Source organism: Ceratotherium simum, chromosome 19 (genome assembly GCF_057802395.1).
Source record: "Ceratotherium simum simum isolate JZ-2026a chromosome 19, ASM5780239v1, whole genome shotgun sequence".
Taxonomy (NCBI): domain Eukaryota; kingdom Metazoa; phylum Chordata; class Mammalia; order Perissodactyla; family Rhinocerotidae; genus Ceratotherium; species Ceratotherium simum.
This window is the reverse complement of record NC_141918.1, coordinates 30,787,897-30,809,619: the sequence shown is the minus strand read 5'-3', so window position 1 is coordinate 30,809,619 and position 21,723 is coordinate 30,787,897. Positions and strand designations below refer to the sequence as shown.

Here is a 21,723-nt window from a genome sequence, read left to right as displayed (position 1 = left end):
ACTTTTGATACATAATGGTGTAAGCAGCCATAAAAGTGTACTTAGAAAAATTTTCTATTAGCTTTAAAGCCTCTAAGCCTTAAAAGTTGTGCATACATGTCTTTATCATAATAATGTACTCCCCAAATTGTATACTATCTTATAGAAACTTCCCCCACAGTATTCCAGTATCCTTAATTTCTTTCCCCTTACTCTGACCTATCCTTGTCTGTATAAAGTCTGCTAAGTCAAGGACCATGTCCATATGCTTAGTCAATATTTATGGTAGATTCTCACTTAATGCTTTTTATGCTGTGTTCTTATTAGCATTCTAAGTAACATCAGTTTAATGGGTTATGAGACTTCATAATTGATATTTATAAATGTCATGACTTAAAATGTCTTATTTACCATACTTCCAAGTAGGGTTTGGGGGCTAGGGGTGAAGGATCTGGAATGATTTCCTTATCTTACAAACTTCACAACTCAGGGAACAGGGCAAGGAACGGGAAGTGTGTGGAGAAAAGAGGCTAGACAGAGAATACAGAAATGAACTTAAATTATGAGGAAAAGAATCAGAATACTCTGTTCTCCAGCCCTACTTCAAACACTGATTACACCTAACAGTTAAAGAGGGTATGCTGGCCAGAAATTTTTAAAAATTATACTGACCTAATTATTAATGCGTTGAAACCTTTGATGACAAGTTGCAACTCCTCTTGTGACCTGTGCTCTTACTGTGGTTTATTGTGAGGAGTCTTAGACAACAGAGAGTTACTCATTGTTTCCAATAAAAAGGTTTTGTGTTAGTGATTTGAGTACTTTCAGGTTATTAGAACAATAATCACTCTTTGTGGGGCTTTATGAAAGGAATAAAGTATTGTAATGGCACTGCTGTCAATCTAAATTTAAAGCATGCGTGTATATAGTGTTTAATATCATTGTCTAGTTGCTCTTATTATAGCTAATCACTGACTAGAAGAGAAAGGCGTCTATTAATAGAGGTATCACTCATGTCTTAGAGAATTGACTCACACTAAACACCCTTTCCATGTTTTTTATAGTTTTCAGGTAATATTTCATTCTTTGAGAAAACATCTCAGCTTCATTCTTTTATAATATAGGTGGCGAACTATTTGGTACTATCTGTTCTTAGAGGTTTATCAAGTTATTGTAGAGAGAGCAACTCAGTCTTAAATTACAACTTTTAATTTTAGAAACTTTCCTTTGTTTAGAATAGAAAGACTTCAGTTCTTGCCTTTGTTTAGAACAGAAAGACTTCAGTTCAGCTCATTTTATCAGCTTCTTAAGTTATGGAGGAACACTTCCTTTGCTGAGTAATCCAGAATCAATTAACCATTTTGGATTTTCTGGGAACCTCAGCTACTTAAAACATAGTAAAAAGCTAATAAAGAAGCAAAAAAGTAAACAGCAAAGAGTTAAAAGTAAAAAAAAATTCTATGTACTTTTCAGATACCATGTGGTTGGTTGGTTTGTTTTTTGTTGGTGAGGAAGATTGGCCCTGAGCTAACATCCACTGCCAATCTTCCTCCTTTTGCTGAGGAAGATTAGCCCTGAGCTAACATCTGTGCCCATCTTCCTCTATTTTGTTTCTGGGATGCCACCACAGCATGGGTTGATAAGCGGTGCGTAGGCCCGTGCCTGGGATTGAACCTGTGAACCCCAGGCCACCGAAGCAGGGTGTGTGAACTTAACCACTATGCCACTGGGCCGGCTCCTCAGATACCACGTTTTTATATATGAAATACTGTCCTCTCAATCTGCTTCTTGTTTAGCATAATTCTACCAAAGTCAGGTTATTTATTCAGTTACCTATTGCTGTGTAACAAACACCCCCAAAAGTTGGTGGCTTAAAACAGCAACACGTAACATTCATTTTATCGCAATTCTGCGGTTTGGTCAGGTCTTAGAAGGGACAGGGGACAGTTTATCTCTGTTTTCCTTGATGTCTGCTGGAAGCAGCTTGAGGGGCTAGAGGATTTATTTCCACGATGACTCAGTTATATGGCTGGCTGGCTAGTTGGCGCTGGCTACCATCTGGGAGCTCAGCTGGGGCTGTTCATCAGGTCCTGAGTTTTCCTCCGTGTGGAGAGCTAGACTTCTAACAGAGTGATGGTGTCTGGGTTCCAAGAGAGAATGTCTTTGTGAACAAATGTTCTAAGAAGACAAACCCCAGTTCACAAATATTTGCTGATATACCGTTGATCAAAGGCAGTCATATGGCCAAGCCAATATGGGAGAGGGTTCAGAAAGATAGAGAAGATACAGAAAGAAAGATACTGAGTGGCATGGTTTATGGTAGGCCACCAAAGTAGTAGCCTACTACAGTTATGTACTTCCTCAATATACAGTAGAGTAGCCTCTCTGGAGGACATTTTGAATCCTTAACATTCGTAGCCTTTGGCCCTGTAATTTCACTTTTAGGGGCTTGTCCTGAGGAAAGTATATAAATTCCCTGGATCTGTATCAAGTCTTCATCTAGCTCTCATCCATAGCATTTTGCCTAGGGTCAGATAGCTGGTTAATGTAGGAGTTCAGATTAAAACCAGATTGTCTGGTTCCAGAGCTGTGTGCTTAACCATTGTACTGTACCACCTCTCACATAGATGATGTCTATGTACAATCATGTTAACAATATCAAATAAGAAGCTAATAATATATTTAATAAAAATAAAATTTGTATATATAAAAGTCTGAAAGGATATATATCAAAATGAAATATCTACAAATGAACATGTACTGTTTTAATTTTTTTTAATTGTAAGGATAGTTTTTGTAAGTCCGCCATACAAACTTAACCTAATATATTTATATGTATATGTTTTATATCTATTTTATTACTACCCTGATTTCTCTAGTACAGGTTTCCACCCTTTTATCTAAACAGTAAAAGTCTATGATGAATTATGGTTGTAACTGCTACATGTAATAAATCTTGGAAGACTTCTTTGCTTCCCCCTTCCTCCCCCTCGCCCCCGATTTCATGCTTTAAATATCTCTTGAGGAGGATGTCTTTTTTAGATCCCTGCAGTCCATATGTGCTCAATGCTGGATATTTAGAATACGCTTACTGAATTAGAGCTTCTTAACTAATATTCTTTCACTGGTTTCCACATCATAGTTTTAATAATGACTGTGTCCCATTTCCAGTTCAGTATTCTCATAGTGTTAGTTCCAAATCACTATTCTTTTATTTTTATTTTTTTTTGTGAGGAGATCAGCCCTGTGCTAACATCTGCCAATCTTCCTCTTTTTTTGCCGAGGAAGACTGGCTCTGGGCTAACATCCTTGCCCATCTTCCTCCACTTTATATGGGATGCCGCCACAGCATGGCTTGCCAAGTGGTGTGTCAGTGCGTGCCCGGGATCCGAACTGGCGAACCCCGGGCCGCCGCATTGGAGCGTGCGCACTTAACTGCTTGTGCCAGCAGGCTGGCCCCCAAATCACTATTCTTGAGGAGGTAAAATATTATTTCTCCTATCTGTCCCAGCTAAACTAGAATCACTTGGTGATCATACAGATTCCTCAGCTCCCTTATTCTGTTTCACATTTAGCAGGTCTAGGGCAGTGGTTCTCAACTCTGGCTGCACCTTAGAATTACCTAAAAATACTGATGTTCAGATTCCACGCCAGACTTAATTTTAATGAGATTCTCTAGGTGGTGGCACTTGGGACGTGTCGGGGTAGGTGTGTGTTTAAAATACTTGAGGCGATTCTTATGATTAGGCAAGTTGGGAAGATACAGAAAATAGTTTTGCACTTTTAAAATTGTTCAAAAAAGGTCTTACCCTATTAATCAGCGGTTTTCTTTCAGCAGAAGCCTGTAGGATTATGTAAATGTTTAGGAACTATTATGAACAAAGTTTCCTTTACAGTAGAATCATTACTGCACAGTTCCTTTAAAGGTTATTCATTGAGAACTTTGCGTAAGCTTGCAAATGAGTCTTGTTGCCAATTCACTAATGAAGAATATGAACAAAGTAGGAAAAGTATATGGAATGACTTGGTTTATGCATTAAACCAGCTTAGATGATTTCTGCTCTACTGTTTTGGAAATTATACCATAAAGGATACTTCTTTTAAAATAATGAGAGATTGTATCACTGGAAGGCCATGTCCTTATTTTTTAAAAAAAGAAAGAAAAACTAAACTAAATACGTTGGCTTAGTGACAATCTACATTTCAGTTTCTCCAGACTGAAAGCTTATTCTTCACTTAAGTGACTTCTTCTCAGCCATATTTAGAGTTCATCTGGGTTATAAACCATATCTCCAGTTATTCATGCTGTCCCAGATTGGCTAAAACAGGTATCAGAAGTACTGAAGGGCGAGGTAATAGCTTAAGCACTTCTCGGCTTATCCTTTATCTTTAGATGTAGACATTTGGAGAAATGCAACCGTTTAATGAGAACTGCAGTGAGGCATCCATTTACATCTCTTAGGATTGGTTGAATAGAGTATGGTCTATTGAGCATACTTTTGATGTCGTTGCCAGTCTCTTTTTTCAAATGTACATGTGACACTATCTGAAGAAATACTAGAAACACCTAGTAAACATTTTTCTAATATCTATTGTTAAGCTACATTCAGGTGATCACATTTTGAAGCTTGGTTTTCTGCTTGGCTATCAGCGATAATCAGGTTACATATAGGGTATCTGTGAGCTGCTGACTTTAATAGGTCAGCCTGTGTAAGTTTGTAAGACCCGGCTGTTTGGAGACCAGTAATGTGGCAGTTTCCTCTGCCTAAACGTGAAGGGAGCACTTGTTTTGGAGCTCTATGCCATGGTTTCAGAAATCTGTCCTTTAGTATATAACGTCTGTTTGGATTCCTGGTGATTTTACTCTATGTGATTAGTAATACCTTGTGGGAAATGGCTGGTTTGTTCTTTATATAAATAGCAGTTTAAGAGTCTCAGGCATACAGACATCTCTTATAACATTTCATCCCCTTGGAGTTTTGTTTTTGGTATATTATTAGAACAAGTGAACAGCAACCAAATATTGAACAGTTCTCTTCAGGTTTTTAGTCTGGTTCTTTTCTAGTTTTCTGAATGTCCCAGGTATCTTATGTTATTAGTCCATCACCCTTTCATGAGCTACGCAGAATACGTTCTCCTAAGGCAAGATGCACAGAAGCTTGAGAATTGCCCTGAATTTCTCCTATGGCAAGTACAAATATCCATGGCTTCATTCTACCAAGTAGACTATAAATCCTCTTCTTAATCTGTTTACTGAATCAACAGTTTGTGAACATAATGTACTTACACATCTGCGTGTTCACACTATATCTGGCAGAGAGTAGTAGGGCTTTCCTGCAATAAGCCGGTCTCTCACCTAATGGTTAATGTCAGGCAAATAACTTCACCTAAAAATGTGACTTCTCCAAGAAACAGAATTCATTCTGTGCTCTGACAGTTCTGTAAGTTTTAAATTTAGCTAGGTAAATTCCACCTGACACTAAATTTTATTATGAAGGGCAAGTGCAAGAATAAGAAAAAACTTATTATAAAGAGGAAAAAGGTAACTTTACATTGGAGAAATCTGGCTAACCTCACCTTAACCAAGTGATCCGGTAATAGGACGAACTGACATCATGTACCTTCTGATGTGATACCCTGAGAAGGCTTCAACATTCCTGCTGTTAGGAACATTCCTGCTGTTAGGAACATTCCTGCCAAAAATGCATGACATGGAACTGGTCATGAGGAAACAAACTCACATATATAATGCATCTCAAATATCTGGCCTGCACTCTTTAAAACTGTCGATTTCTTGAATGGCAGAAAGGCAGGAGGACTGTTCTAGATTGAAGGAGACTGAATAGATAACGAGGCAGTGCTCATTCTTAATTGGATTCTGGTTTTTAAAAAGTTATAAAGGATACTATTGTCACAACTGGTAAAATTTGAATATGGACTCTATATCAGTGTTAAATGTTCTGCATTTGCTCCTTGTTCTGTGGTTATGTAAGAGAATGTTCTTCTTAGGAAATGCACACTGAAGTACTTAGGGGTAAAGAGTTATGATATCTGCAGTTTACTCTCAAATGATTCAGCAAAAATAACTGTGTGTAGAAGATTTACAAAGCAAAGGTACCAGTAATAACAATTGGTTAAGGGTATAGGAGAGTATTGCAAACAGCCCTGGTGGTCTAGTGGTTAAGATTCTTTGCTCTCATCGCCGCAGCCCAGGTTCGTTTCTGCAGTGGTTAGGGAACCACATCTACCAACAGGGTCACCTGTGGTGGACAGGTTTCAGTGGAGCATCCAGCTAACACAGACTAGGAAGAAGGACCTGGCCACGCACTTCAAAAAAATTGGCCATGAAAACCCTATGAATAGCAGCAGAGCATTGTCTGATATAGCTCCAGAAGGTGAGAGGATGGTGTAAAAAGACTGGGCAGAGGTTCCACTCTGCACAGGGTTGCTCAGAGTCTCAGAATCAACTCGATGGCACTAACCACGAATAGGCGAGTATTATAATCTTAGAACTTTTTGCTAAGTTTAAAAAAGACACAAAAAGGATGATGGAAGAAAAACAAATAACTTAGTGTACAATTATTGTGTGCTAGGTACAGCTCTAAGCATGTTTATATGTATTGCCTCATTTAATCACAGCAACAACTGTATGAGATGGGATTACAAGAGCATGGTCTTCCAGCATTACAAATCTAATTTATTTCAAAGTAATTATCCTTTGTATGATTTTCCAAGTAGTAGAAAGGGAATCTTCTAAGTTAGTGTAACTTCTAAACCATTTATTTAGATGTACATTCACACTATTATCCCCCAGTTTATAGATGAGCAAATTGAGAAACAGATTACTTGTCCAAGTCACATAGCTAAGTGGCATTGCTGGAGTTTGAACCTAGACAGAGACTGAGCTCTTAACTGCAGTTATAGTGTAGAATACTAGAAAATGTGTACTTTTATATGGAATGAATCTCTGTGAGATTTGAAGGTAAGAATGAGAAGAAGTTAGTAGGGTTACTGATTTTGATTTTGTTCTCCCATAGAAGGAGTAGTATGACTATGTGTCAAAAGTTATGTAAAACAAGATATTAAAAATAATCTCAAATTTGATTAAAATCTTCCATTTCTTTAGTTGAAGCATTGAATGTTTTTCATTTATATTTTCTCTTTTTCTATTCTCTATTCATTTATTTCTAGTCTGATCTTTATTGTTTCCTTCCTTCTACTTGTTTTGTGTTTAGTTTGTTCTTTTTCTAGTTTCCTCAAGTGGAAGGTTAGGTTGTTCATTTGAGGTGTTTCTTTTTTAATGTGAACATTTATAGCTATAAATTTCCCTCTAAGCATTGCTTTAGCTGCTTATGTGATCTTTTGAACCAGTCAGAGGTGGTATGGTAATAATTTCTAAACTTCTGTATTAATTAATCATCTGGGGAACTTTTTTAAAGGGCCAATTCCCCTAGAAACTGATTTAGTTGATCTAAAGTAAGCCTCAGGACTGTTTTTTTTAAAGAGTACCCAGATTATTACCGTTTGAAAACTTATTGAGCTGTACCCTCAATGTATTTGCACACTTTTCTATATTTGTGTTATACTTACATTTAAGAAATAGTTTTAAGCTACCCAGGTAATTCTGAGGCATAGCCAGGTTGAAGAACCACTGATGTCTTTGATTTCAGTGGGAGGGGTGGGATATGGAGAAGAGATTTTACATTGACTTTTTTTGCTCTGACTTTTTAACGTTGTGTCCTGTATTTAGATGTGATTTTAAAGGCTCCTTTCAGTGTCAGATGTGAACATTCTTGTATTCTCAGCTTCTGCCTCCCTTGATAATATAGATAATCTGTTTTATAGTTTTCCAAAGAAATGTTATTAAGTAGTGGTAACAAATTAGCTAGTATTTGGCTTATAATGATTAACAAAGGTATGTTTTAAATGTGGAATAAAATAGTTTTTACAGACTATGGATTCCAGGCAACTAACATAACTTTTTGAGGGGCAGATAATTATAATTCTCTGCTTTTTAAATGTTACTTTGGGTCATAGCCCTGACATAGCTTTAAATTATTGTTAATATTGGGTTTCTTATATAGATCCTGTGAGAGTAGTTGATGTAAATGTTTATAGGAGTCTCTGTCTTTGCTTCAGATGTATAATGAAACATGATTTGCAGAACTTTCATAACTCCATGAACGAAATTGAGAAGTCTAAAATAGACCAAGGTTACTTGAACTTGCCTTAAGCATTTTTTTTTTTCGCCTTTAGCATTTACTAATAGTACATACCTATATACAAGTAGATGAAGGCTATGGCTTAGTTTATGGTTCTTGCCTGCTGATGGACTTAGTTTTGCTTATCTCTGGTCTTGCCTGTCTCTGGTCAGTGTTCCTACAAATAAAATATTTCCTACAAATATTGTTATTTCATACAAATGGCTGAATTTGACACTTTGACCTGTTAGGTAAAATGAACGGGAGCTAGGAGGAAAATAGTGGCTTCTAGTCTGTGCTCAAGCCTGAGCAACTAGAGCGACTTTTCCTAAAGTTAGGGGGAAAATATAAATGTCAGGATGAGAGAATACTAAATCTTGCCTTTTAAGTTTCAAAAGTTTTAGTCATCTTAAAGTAAGTTAACCATGTTTAAGTCTGATTTACATTTAATTTCAGAATTCAGCACTTTATTTCCTCTGGATAATTCTAAAGCTTTTAAAATGAGATCCAAAGTATAACCTTTAAGGAATTTTTCCTATAGTTTGCCTCAGTAGTATGACTTTTGTCCATATTCTTCAAGCAGATAAACCTTAGAAGTAGCTAGAGCCAACTGTTTGTTTGTTTTTGGTGAGGAAGATCAGCCCTGAGCTAACATCTGTTGCCAGTCTTCCTCTTTTTGCTGAGGATGTTTGGCCCTGGGCTAACGTCCATGTCCATCTTCCTCCACTTGTATGTGGGACGCCTGCCACAGCATGGCTTGATGTGTAGGTCTGCGCTTGGGATCGAAGCTGCGAACCCCGGGCCACCGAAGCAGAGCATGCGACCTTAACCACTATGCCACTGGGCTGGCCCCCAGCTGTTTTCGTTCTTGTTTTTTGGGGTTTCAGCTGTACAGCATAATGATTCGATATTTGTATACATTGCAAAATGATCACCACAATAAGTCTAGTTAACATCCATCACCATACGTAGTTAGAAAAAAAATTTTTTTCTTGTGATGAGAATGAAACTAACTGTTGTTAGTGCTACCCCATACACATACCTGTAGCTAATCTTTCAAAATCTGTGGCTTCTACTTCTGTGTTAACTTCTCTATTCTGTTTTCTGTTTCAAAGATATTTTCCTGCTGAGATGTTTATTAACTCCTGGTACTCACAGGTAGATACCTTAGCCAGACATTCAGGGCACAATTTAACCTTTTTAGTTTTATTTCCTATCATCTCCTATGCTTTAGAATGTACATGAATTACTTCTTAGATATACTTGTTACTTCTCTGCATGCAGTTCACCCTATTTCCATCATTTTCAACTGTTTTCCTATGGTATGGCTGACTCCATGTGTTAAAGGAATACCGGCCAAATCAATTGTCAATTTCTTTATGCTTCTTGTGTTATACAAGTGGTTCATACGACATATACTGTTCTGAAACTTATATTTAACACATCTCAGGTAGGCTTCCTGATCAGTCTATGGCCAAGTTATATTTTGTAAAAGCTGTATAATATTTCAATTTATGTTTGTAACAGTTTTATTAGGTTTTTAGTTTTCTATTGTTATTGTTCTTGCTATTACATAAACAAGGCTCAAGTAAACTTCTATGCCGCAATATCTTTTTGTATATGTGGAAATATTTATAGGATTAATTCCTAGTGGAATTGTTGGTTCGGAAGATATATGCATTTAAAAGAGTGATAGATGTCATCAAAATGCCCTCCTTTAAAGGTTATACCAGGGGCCGGCCCCGTGGCTTAGCGGTTAAGTGCGCACGCTCGGCTATTGGCAGCCCAGGTTCGGATCCCGGGCGCGCACCGATGCACCGCTTCTCCGGCCATGCTGAGGCCGCGTCCCGCATACAGCAACTAGAAGGATGTGCAACTATGACATACAACTATCTACTGGGGCTTTGGGGGGGGAAAAAAAAGGAGGAGGATTGGCAATAGATGTTAGCTGAGAGCCAGTCTTCCTCAGCAAAAAGAGGAGGATTAGCATGGGTGTTAGCTCAGGGCTGATCTTCCTCACAAAAAAAAAAAAAGAGAGAGAAATCACAGCCAGCTGAGAAAGCTAAATAAAAGAATTTTCTTAAATTAACCATGCCTTTTTTACTAATCTATCAAACTATTAGCTAATCATAGAGAGGAATGGACTTTTTCTCTCTGCCGCTCCCCTTCTATTAAAGTGAATCAGATATCATCATGATTGTGTCAAAAGTTCAAAAAGGAAAATGGAAGGTAAGTTGAGCTGAATTGGCACTCTTCCCTCAACATTGTACCTGTAAGCTTGATATGTTGTTTCAGAGATTAACTTTATAGACTTCCGTGCCCAGAAGTATGAAAATTCTTAGGGAACTCTTTTCACAAGCTTGATCTTAACATATTGAATAAAGAGAGCAGCTAATCCCTTTTGTAAAGTAATTTGAGAGGAGGGAATTCAAAATGTAAAATCTCACCTGCAGAAAACACTCAATTCTGTAAAGGCCTTTCTGTCTTTAGACACTTACAAAGACTTAATATTTTAATGCGGAAGAGTGAACTTGGTTAAAAAGCCAATGGATGAAATTAGAGAGAAATAATCCAGTGCTTTGTTTCTGGGAATTATCATCCTGCTCTCCAGGGGACCTGATTTTATTCCCTGTGGGGAATGAGAATATCCCTCTGTACAGAAGCCAGCATCTCTAAATGTAAGCTTGACTTTTAGTATAATAAGAGTCTTGTTAGGTGCAATTTTGCTCTTAGTCATTAATACAATGAACAAATGTTGTGGTTACCTGGGAACGAAAATTCAAGTGCTTTTAAACCTCTTGTGAGATTTGGTTTCATGCTTGAAATCTATACAGTGTTATGCCCAATAGCATTTGTAGAAGCTTCCAAGCTATAAGGTATAACATAGAGAAGTTAATACAGTTTGGAAAAAATTGAGACCACTACAAAATGCGTTTAAGGTCCTGAGTAAAAAGCTTTTCTTTTGCTGAATGACAATTACTTACCAGTGGTATTAAGTTTAAATGATTGGAATTTTCCTAGGAGTGAATTTTACATGATGATGATGTCCCTGTATACAAAGTAGGAAGCCAGTTTTTCCTTCTGGTGGCACTTTTCTTTTCAGCTGAAAATGGTCTGCAGTTCTACAAGCACCAAGACTGAATTAAGGACAAAATATAATCTGACAGTATATAGTATTAAATGGCATTTTCAGTATGATGTGGTATTAATTGTGTTAGATCATTTCTGTCCCCTACAAACTTTGTGATATTATGTGCATTTTAAAGTCTATTCTTGATGATAAAATCTTGGTGGTATACAGCTTCTGCTAATAGTTCTTAATCATGAACCATTTTAAATTGGATTTGGTAGTATAATTTCTCATTTTATAGGGTTCAGTAAAAGATAATAGAAATCTTTGCTGTTACTTTAAGTTTAGAAGTTGACAGAAGTGGTCTTTGCAGTCTGGTAATGAACAGTCTTCAATTCCAACATAACCTCAAAGTACTGGGCATTTTTTTTTTCAGTTCTTAAACTGCCCTTAGCCTATAAAGCACTGGACCTATGAACTCGATCTAATGTGTATGACTCCTAGTTTCCTACTAGTGGTAAAAGTGCAGACATTGCACTCCTTCCCTGCTCTTTTCTGGCATTTTTTAAAAAGATAATTAAGAATAATCCTTTATTCATTTCTTTAATTATGAAACATCTGATGTAGTCATAATAAAATATTTTATATTTCATTTCAAAGTAGTTGAAGTCTCTTTCCCCTGTGAGCATTGTATACTAAGGTACTATCTAAATGGGATAGTAATCAGCTAGCTTTATCTCACCTTTTTCTATAGGACATTTTTATGGCTCACTGAAATGGAAAAAAATGACCTATATTTATGTAACTAACCTCATACAGAATGACATCCAAAAGCCTATGTGCCAACGTACATTTTAAAAGTTGTTCTCTAGTGTAAATATCCTACTTTTTAACACTTAGCCAAGTTTTATTTTGTTAGAGGTAAAATGTTAATAACTTTATGATTTTCTTATCTTAAGGTAGCTGGGCTTGCCATGTTATCAATTTGACAAACAGATGCCCCTTCCCCACTTTTGAAATTCCTGTAAGTGGATTTTTTTGTTGTTGTTTCAGACAAATCTGCCTATTTTCAAGCTGAAAGAATCTACCGTTAGAAGAAGATACAGTGACTTTGAATGGCTGCGAAGTGAATTAGAAAGAGAGAGCAAGGTAAGAATTATTTGTAATGCAACTTTAAAGCAAAACATTCCAAATTTTAATATTTAAGACCTCTTAAGAAACTTATCTTGAATAAAGTGGGTAAAAGCAAAAATAATTTGTTTTTTTCAAATAGTTCAATTTCATCTTATTTCATAGGTGATGAGGGAAGTCTATAATTTTTCCTAGAACTCTTTTCCTTCTTTTGTCTACTTTAATGGCTCAATTGAGGCCTTTGCTCACTCACACTGGATAACACTTAGAACTTTCTTGCTATTACTTCCTTCCTTTCCCTCATCTTCATATTCCACCTTCCCTGCTCCATACACCTTGCCAAGTTTCTCTTCCTCAGTACATCTCCTATATCAGTGTGTTTCCAGTTTTTTTACTGACTCATCATAAATACATTTTTTCATCATCACACGTGTACATATAACAAAAGTTTCATAAACCAGTACTTACCTTACTCTGTGTGATATGTGCTGATATTCTTCAGATTAGCTTTTTAAATGATGACCACGATCTACTAATTGGTTGCAACCTGCAGTTGCTACCTGTTATATACGTTGGTGTAAGAATTGTCTTCTCTTAGAAGAAAATTTGGTGGCTTTGGCTACAAAATAAATTAGAGCAAAGTCTCATTCTGGTGTTCCCTATTTCAGCCCTGTGTCAGAATGACATCGAAGGCATGGAGTCATGGAAGGGCGTGTGGTATGCTCAGAATGATCAAAAGTTATTTTGTTACTAGAGTGTAGTAGCAAAGAAGTGGGTATGGTAGGAGCCCTGAAGTAGCATAAGGCTAGCTTGTGCTCATTTCTGAAGCATAATAAGCTAGAAATGGAAGGGAAACTTTCTTAACCAGATAAATGTGGCTGGATACAAGAGCAGCATACACAAATCATAGCATTCCATCAAAAATGTAAAGGAAAAACAATTTTATTCCAAAGAATATCAAACTGTAAAATACTTATGAATAAAACTAGAAATATAAAACCCATGTAAAGAAAACTTTAAAAGTTCACTGAAAGATAAAAAAGACTTTAATAAATAGAAATATTACATTCCTGATTTGGAATAATCACTTTTGAAGATTCATTTATTCTATAAACACTTGAGAGCTCATTCTCTGTCTTCTATGAGTTACAGATAGAGCTGTGAACAAATTAAGGTCCCCACTTATAGTGCTTACATTCTATGGGGTAAGTTGCGGTGTGGGGCGGCGGGGGGAAACAGAAAAATAGTAAGATATGTAGTATGTCAGATGGTGGTATGCTCTGAAAAAAACAAAATTAAGGGAAGTAGGAAGTGCTAGGAGGGCTACTCTTATATAGGATGGTCAAGGAAAGGGCTCACTCAGAGGTGACATTTTAGCGATAGGCCTGGTGGAAGTAAGGCCATGTCTTTTAACTTATTTATAAACTCATAAAATTCTAGTAGAAATCTTACTGGAGTTCCTTATAAACTTGCAGATTTATATATGAGCTTTAGAATCAGAGAAAGCTTAAGAATAGCCAAAAATTCTTTTCAACATATATTGAGCACTTGCAGACATCAGAGTGTATCTTAAGGCTATAGCAATTAAAACAAGGTGGTATTGCTTCAGGGGTGGGCAAACAGATTAGCGTAATGTAATAGAATTTAGAAGCTGACCCATGTGTTTACTGGAAATTTAGTTCTTAACAAGAATAACATTGTCAGTCAGTGGGGAAAGGAATTTGTATTCAGTAAATGGGGTTGAAACATTTGGCTGTCTATTTGGGAATCAAGATTTATAACTCACTGTATATAAATTACAGATGGTTTGAAGATCTAAATATACAAAACAAATTAGGAAAGTTTTGGGGAACAGAGAAGAAATTTGTTATGACCATAGGGAAAAAATGTCTTTTTCTCCCCAGCTTAATTGAGATATAAATGACAAATAACATTGTGTAAGTTTAAGATATGCAACATGATGATTTGATATATATATATTATAAAATGATTACCACGAGGTTAGTTAATACATCTGTCATCTCACATTGTTCCCTTTTTTTTTGGTGGTGAGAACATTTAAGCTTTCTTATCAACTTTTAAGTATACAATATAGTATTAACTATAATCACCATCCTGTAGTTCCCCAGAACTTACTCATCTTACAACTGGAAATTTGTACCCTTTGACCAACATCTCCCATTTCCCCCACCCCACCAAGCCGTGGTAACCACTGCTCTACTACTCTCTGTTTCTATGAGTTTAACTTGTTTAGATCCCACATATAAATGAGATCATACAATATTTGTCTTTCTTTGTCTGACTTAGGGGAAGAAGTGTCTTGATAAGATTTGGGCTTTGCTTAACATAGCACATGGTACACTGGAGTGTTTAATAAACATTTGATGAATGTATGCATCACTTTTTTTTTAATAACAGCTTTATTGACATATAATTCACATGCCATACAATTCACCCATTTAAAGTGTACCATTCATTGGTTCTTAGTATATTCACAAAGTTGTGCAACCATTACTACAGTCAATTTTAGAACTTTTAAATCACTCCATAAAAGAAACCCCATACCCATTAGTAGTCACTACTGATTTCTCCCCCAACTGGTCCTCAACCAGCACTAGACAACTACTAGTCTACTTTCTCTGTGGATTTGCGTATTTTGGACATAATAGAAGCATAGAATATATAGTCTTTTGTGTCTGGCTTCTTTTGCTGAGCATGTTCTGAAGGTTCATCCTGCTGTAACATTAATCACTACTTCATTTCTTTTTATTGCCAAATAGTATTCTGTGGTATGGATATACCACATTTTATTTATCCATTCATCAGTTGGTGGGCATGTGGGTTCTTTCAACTTTTTGACTACTGTGAATAATGCCGTGAACATTTGTGTACAGGTTTTTGTCTGGACATATGTCTTCATTTCTTTTGGGTGTGTACCTAGGAGTGGATTAACTGGGTCATATAATAACTCTGTTTAACCTTTTGAGGGACTCCCAGACTGTTTTCCCAAGCAAGTGTACCGTTTTTATATTCCCACTAACAATGTGAGGGTTCCACTTTTCTCCACATCCTCACCAACACTTATTAATACTATCTCTCATCTTTATTGTAGCCATCCTAGTGTGTGTGAAGTGGTTATCTTGTTGTGGTTTTGATTTTCATTTCCCTGATTGTTAATGATGTTGATCATCTTTTCATGTATTTATCGGCCATTTATATATCTTGTGGGGAGAAATATTTTTTCAGATCCTTTGCCCATTTAATTGAGTTTTTTGTCTTTTTATTATTGAGTTGTAACTAGAATATATAAAAAAAACTCCTACAAGTCCTTCATTAGATATATGATTTGCAAAAATTTTCTCCTGTTCCATGGATTGTTTTTCATTTGGTTGGTGTCCTTTGAAGCACAATACTTCATTTTTAACATTAGACCAGTTAAATAACCTATGTGAAAGTTGTACTTATATTACAGTATTGCTAAGAATAATTAAAGTTATTTTGTTTATATATTAGTAACTAAGATCTATTATAGTAGGCTAGAAAGTAGGTAACATTTATTGTGTTTACCGGTCATTATGGTTAAATCTTTTAGCTTTTATTTTAGTATGAGTTCAGTATATTATGCTGGCCAAATAGCCTCCTGTCTGCTTCTTGCCCCACATGCACACACGTATTTATGACTTTTAAATTGGTGTAAGAAGTCTAACTAGATCTTCTCATACTACTTAAGCAAAAGTAATTTGATGTTGAAGAGGATCTTTGGAATCTTAGCTAGACAAGCCACTCATGATTTTTGTAGATTGTTAATCCTGTTACCTACAACCTCACCATCCATTTCAATGACTATTTTGAATATTATGTTAGGAAGACTGTATCTCTACAGATGATAATCATAGTTAATTTCATGCTAAATTCTACCCTGAATTAATGGTGGTCATTTATTTAATGCACTGGTTCTAGATTCTTTTTTTTGTGTGTGTGTGAGGAAGATTAGCCCTGAGCTAACATCCGATGCCAATCCTCCTCTTTTTGCTGAGGAAGATCGGCCCTGGGCTAACATTCATGCCCATCTTCCTCTACGTTATATGGGATGCCACCACAGCACGGCTTGACAAGTGGTGCATCAGTCCACACCCAGGATCCGAACCTGCAAACCCCGGGCCGGCCTCTAGATTCTTTTTTTTTGTAATAGCTTTATAGTTATAGATGTTTTTCCCTGCCCATCAGATAGCCATTCTACTGAAGCTCAGTTAGTGGTCATGATCCTTGTTCTCAGTTGTAAGGTCCCTGCAGGTTTTAACTCTCAAGTTGACAAATGCTAATACAGGGGAGAGATTGAAGAATGATAAAGCAAACTTCTGGAGATAAGTTTTTAGATGTCTTAATCATTGGTCATCTGGGGAAAGTAGATCTAGGAAGGAATTATAAAGTTGGGCATTTGGTTTCGTGCTTCTTTTTTTTTGCCCTTACTTTGTTTTTTGCTAATCTGTATGAAGTTGTGTTGATCTTTCTCTTTTTGACCCTGTTGAATTTTTTTTTTTAAGATATAGCTAGCTCTCTTTTTTGGGGGGGGGGGAGATTGGCCCTCAGCTAACATCTGTTGCCAATCTTCCTGTTTTTTTTCCTCCTCAAAGCCCCAGTACATAGTTGTATATCCTAGTTGTAGGTCCTTCTAGTTCCTCTGTGTGGGACGCCGCCTCAGCGTGGCTTGATGAGCGGTGAGTAGGTCCGTGCCCAGGATCCGAACCGGCAAACCCCGGGCCACCGAAGAGTAGTGCACCAACTTAACTGCTACGCCACTGGGCCATTTTAGGATGGAAACTCTGTATTGAGGGTTTAAAGTTTTACTTCTTTTAGAATATGTATAATTTTTATTACTGGTGTTTACTATTTATATTTCTCCTTGTTTGAATGTTTGCTTACACCTTTTCTCTGGTGTAGTGTAAGATAAGGATTCAGCTAAGTGGTTAGTCATTTAACAGATATTTGAGCTTCTGTTTTATGCCCAGCTTTTCTTAAAATAACCGTAAGAAACCTGAGGCAAGGTTCTTGATTTGAAGGCATTAATAGTATAGATTGGTGATTCTCCACTGGGGGCAGTTTTGTCCCCCATGAGACGTTTGACAATGTCTGGAGACAGTTTTTATTGTCACAACTTGGGGTGTTACTGGCGGCGTCTGGTGAGTAGAGGCCTGGAATGCTGTTAAATATTCTACAGTGCACAAGAAAGCCTCCTCGCCCCATGAAAAGAATTATCTGACTAAAAATGTTAATAGTGCCATGTTGAGAAATCCTGGAATAGAGAAACCAAACTAACTTGTGAAGTAAATAGCTAGGTGCTATTTAATTCAAACAGATATTTGAGCTCCGGATAACTTCCAGAGAGAGATCAGTATAAGTTGACCCTAGAGGATAGTTAGGCTTTGAAGGGGAAAATTTGGGATGTTCCTGTAGTGTGGGAAGAAAGAAATGATGGGTCTTTGGGGAAAGATAGGATAGCAGATTTGGGAGACAGTTGACCCGTTTCTTAGCCCAGGAAATGGAAGAGTGGCAACAAATAGAGTTGTTGATTATTTTGGCATCACCTCAAACACAAGTAGGAAAGACTATACGCAAATGGGTATGAAATGGGAAAAACTGACCACAGAATTCTTATCTGCCCATGCCAGAAAGAACATTGTTAATATTGTATTTCTTCATTTAATTAAGAGTTGATTTTAATCTCGGCAGTGTCTGTTGTAATAAAGCATTGTCTTCCCCAAGTGGCATCAGAATAGTCTGGGGGTCATGGTAGCCTTTATTTCGGTATTGTTTGAGTGTTCTTTTTGTATACTTGTGCTTTGGTAAGTCCAGGAAAAATGATAAGTAAGCCATGGGCCCCGCCATTGAGGAACTTTGGTCTGTTGGGCTTGTTCTGCACTTGGTTATCATGCCTCCAAAAGCATACATTCAATCTTTTTTCAGCGTGTTTTTTACTGGTTCCATTTTATATTTGACCTAGTTTAATAATGTGATGGCTCTCATAAGTGAAGATACACTTTGTCTTCATGTTGTGCTTTGTAAATGTTCACAACCCAGTCTGCATGTTCGAGAACTAACTTTCTTTATGTTGTTTTAGGTTGTAGTTCCCCCTCTCCCTGGGAAAGCATTTTTGCGCCAACTTCCTTTTAGAGGAGATGATGGAATATTTGATGACAATTTTATTGAAGAAAGGAAGCAAGGGCTGGAGCAGTTTATAAACAAGTAAGTGCTTCCTGTTCCTTGAGGTGTAAGAGGGAATAGTATTCTGAGATGACTTTAGTGACTACTAGTAATTTAGATATTAAGCTAAACTGTAGTATAGTTTTGGCCATTTCCTAGCTAACTTTTTGTATCATTTAAACAAAGTAAAAGTATCTAACAAGTTGAATATCATGTGATAAATATTAACACACTTGAGTGATTGAAAGGAGTATTTTGTATTGACCTACATTTGGTATTTGTTTTTCTTGGTTAATTTATGCAAATTACATTTAAAATTACAGCATTTAAAAAAATACAGTTTTTGATTCCTTCTGATTTAAGCTATGTTCTAGCATGAACAATAAAACTTACAATACACTTGCAGTCATTTTGTTTGCAGATGGAGGTATTATCAGCATGTCTTGTGTAAAGGTGCATGTTTAAAATTTTCATGGCAAAATATTCTTTTGAAAATATTAGAAGACTTGGGATTATCTTTTACTTTAGAAGCTCTTAATAAACTCAAACCAAAATTTCTAGCTTTTAATTTTATTACCATTTGAAATATAGCCATTTTTTAAAAGCCAGAGTAATAAAATCATGCCAGGAAGGGGCTCGCTGTCGTTCCTTGGCCTTAAGTTTGACCAAATAAAGTCAAATCCTAAAGAATAGGTTGTGTGAGCTTACTTATTAGCAACACTTTAATTTTTATCTAGTAATTTGAAGATCTGTGCTTTGGTAAGTCCAGGTAAACAGAAGGGAAATTTGTACAAAGCCTTTAACTTTTACTTATCTACTTTAGCACACAAGCTTCGTTGTCTTTTTATGAACATACTTTCCTTTTGGAGAAGGCAGTGCTAGCTTAGATGTTTTTTAATTCTGAGAAGTCTGGTTGCCCAGTCTGATCTTGTGTTTAGTCTGTAATGGAAACCTTTAAAAGCAAGCAAAGAAAACAAAAAGAAAACTGGACATTTGTGCCTATTTCTTAGTTTTTTGGGCTTTTATTGAACTTCAGTATATTTCTAACTCTATTCCTATGTTTTTCTTCTTTAAAATGGATTCTTAGAATCAATGACGTGTTTCATTTTTAACATTAAAATTTATTTAGGTTTCTTATGAATACACGAACTAATATGTAAAGAAGCTAATTGGGTACATAGGCCAGAAGCAGTGCAAAACTAGTGATTAAATGTTTTCTGAATTACCCTTGTGAACCAAAGGAGAGAAAATATACCATTAGTTGATAGAGCATAGCTTTATGGGCAGTCCAGAATAACACTTGTTATTACTAAATTGTACACGCTTCCTACTCTTAAAATATGTGTGTTTGACCCTCCTCCCCCACTTTTATAAAATATTGGACTATATTTCTATTTTTTATTTCTAGGGTCGCTGGTCATCCTCTGGCACAGAATGAACGTTGTCTTCACATGTTTTTACAGGATGAAATAATAGATAAAAGCTATACTCCATCTAAAATAAGACATGCCTGAAATTTGGTGAGAAGGGGCAAAAGAAACTTTCCGTGACTATTAATGATTCATATGCACCAGTGAAGAAGTTCTAACTAACTTGTAGCATGCTGCACAGAAACTGGTATGACACGCCTTCAGTATACTAACACTCATACGCTCTGTTTTGTTTTGTTTCATTTGTTTTGGCAGTTGACAAGAAGTTAATTTGCTTTAGTGAAAATCCCTCATTCCAGCCTTTCTATATAAATAGCTCTCCTTGCCGTTTCAATGTGGTGCACACTATAGCCTCACAGACCTGTTACTCCAGTATAATCTGCAGTGTCCTAACTAAAGTTACTGGCTTGGTCTTACCTGCTCAGTTTTTGTGTCATGTTTGCTTCTTGAATATGATTAACTAGAATATTTCTCTTATCCCCTTTTTAATATGTGATGTCATGTAACCTAATTTATGTGTAGGAGCACTACACCGTTGGTTCCAGTACCCTACATGTAAGATGCACACTTGTGTGCAGAAGGTATCTCCCTTCAGGCCTGTAATTGCCTTCACATGGAAGATCAGTGAGGGAAATCTTTATATTCTGTGTAAAAACAAAGTCAAATTTATATACTAAAATCATTTGTCTAAAAATTTACGTTGTTTTCAAATAAAAATAAAAATGCATTTCTGATATGCACTGATTGTGTTGCCTCCAGCTTTTCTTTTTTCCCTTTATGGCTTTCCTACTTAACTCACTTATTGAGAAGGATTATTTACTAATTATATACTTTTCATTCCTGTAACTCCATTCCTCTTTAAACAGTGGTGATATCAAATATGCTACCACCCCTTGAATGGGGTATTTTCTTTTAAACAACAAAAAAAAATGATATACTAGAAAAAGCATTCGTTAAGGCTTATTGAGTCTTTATGAAGCACTTTGTCTATTTGAAAAATGCTTTATAATCTCAAGTCATTCTTTTTAAAAGGCCTTTTAAGATAAGTCAATACCATGCCCCCTATTTTTCAGAAGAATTTTTTTCCTAGTTCATCTGAGTGACTTGTTTAAACGAACTTAGCAAGGGTGTAATAACCCTTTTCTTAGTCAGCAGATTCGTGCTTTCTCTTTAATTTGGCTTTGGAGAGTGGCACACTTGATCCTCTTTAACCAAGGGAGAAGGGCACAGTGTTCTAGCCTGACTTGTAAAAATGATAAGAAACCAGAACATTTATGACTCCTTGCTGCCTAAATTGTGTTGTGACCAGACCTTTGCAGCCAGTATGTGCTCTCTAGTTTGAATCTGCACAACATCCTGGTGATTTGGGGACCCAGTGTGACCTATAATTTTATTTATTTATTTTTCCCCCAAAGCCCCAGTAGATAGTTGTATTTCATAGTTGCACATTCTTCTAGCTGTTGTATGTGGGATGCGGCCTCAGCATGGCTGGAGAAGCAGTGCGTCTGTGCGCACCCGGGATCCGAACCCAGGCCGCCTGCATTGGAGTGCACGCTCTTGACCGCTAAGCCACGGGGCCGGCCCCCAGTGTGACCTAGAGTTAAACCCCTGACTAGGGAAAATTTGTCTTCCCACTCCAGAAGCATCTCCTAGAGATGAGTCAGTGCATTGAGAGGAAACCAGCTTAGGGCTTGTCTAAAGTAGGAAGTCC

General features: G+C 36.6%; 1 protein-coding gene across 2 annotated transcripts in view; it reads left to right on the top strand.

Annotated features, from left to right (window-relative positions):
• Positions 1-20,752, top strand: part of SNX3 (sorting nexin 3) — a 39,399-nt gene extending 18,647 nt beyond the window's left edge. For both annotated transcript variants that reach the window (XM_087443964.1, XM_004422185.3), the window contains exons 2-4: positions 12,304-12,399; positions 18,500-18,624; positions 19,991-20,752. In XM_087443964.1, coding sequence (XP_087300090.1) covers positions 12,304-12,399; positions 18,500-18,624; positions 19,991-20,096 — 327 coding nt within the window. In that variant the 3' untranslated portion in view covers positions 20,097-20,752. The remainder of the gene's footprint in view (positions 1-12,303; positions 12,400-18,499; positions 18,625-19,990) is intronic.
• The last annotated feature ends 971 nt before the right edge of the window (positions 20,753-21,723 follow it).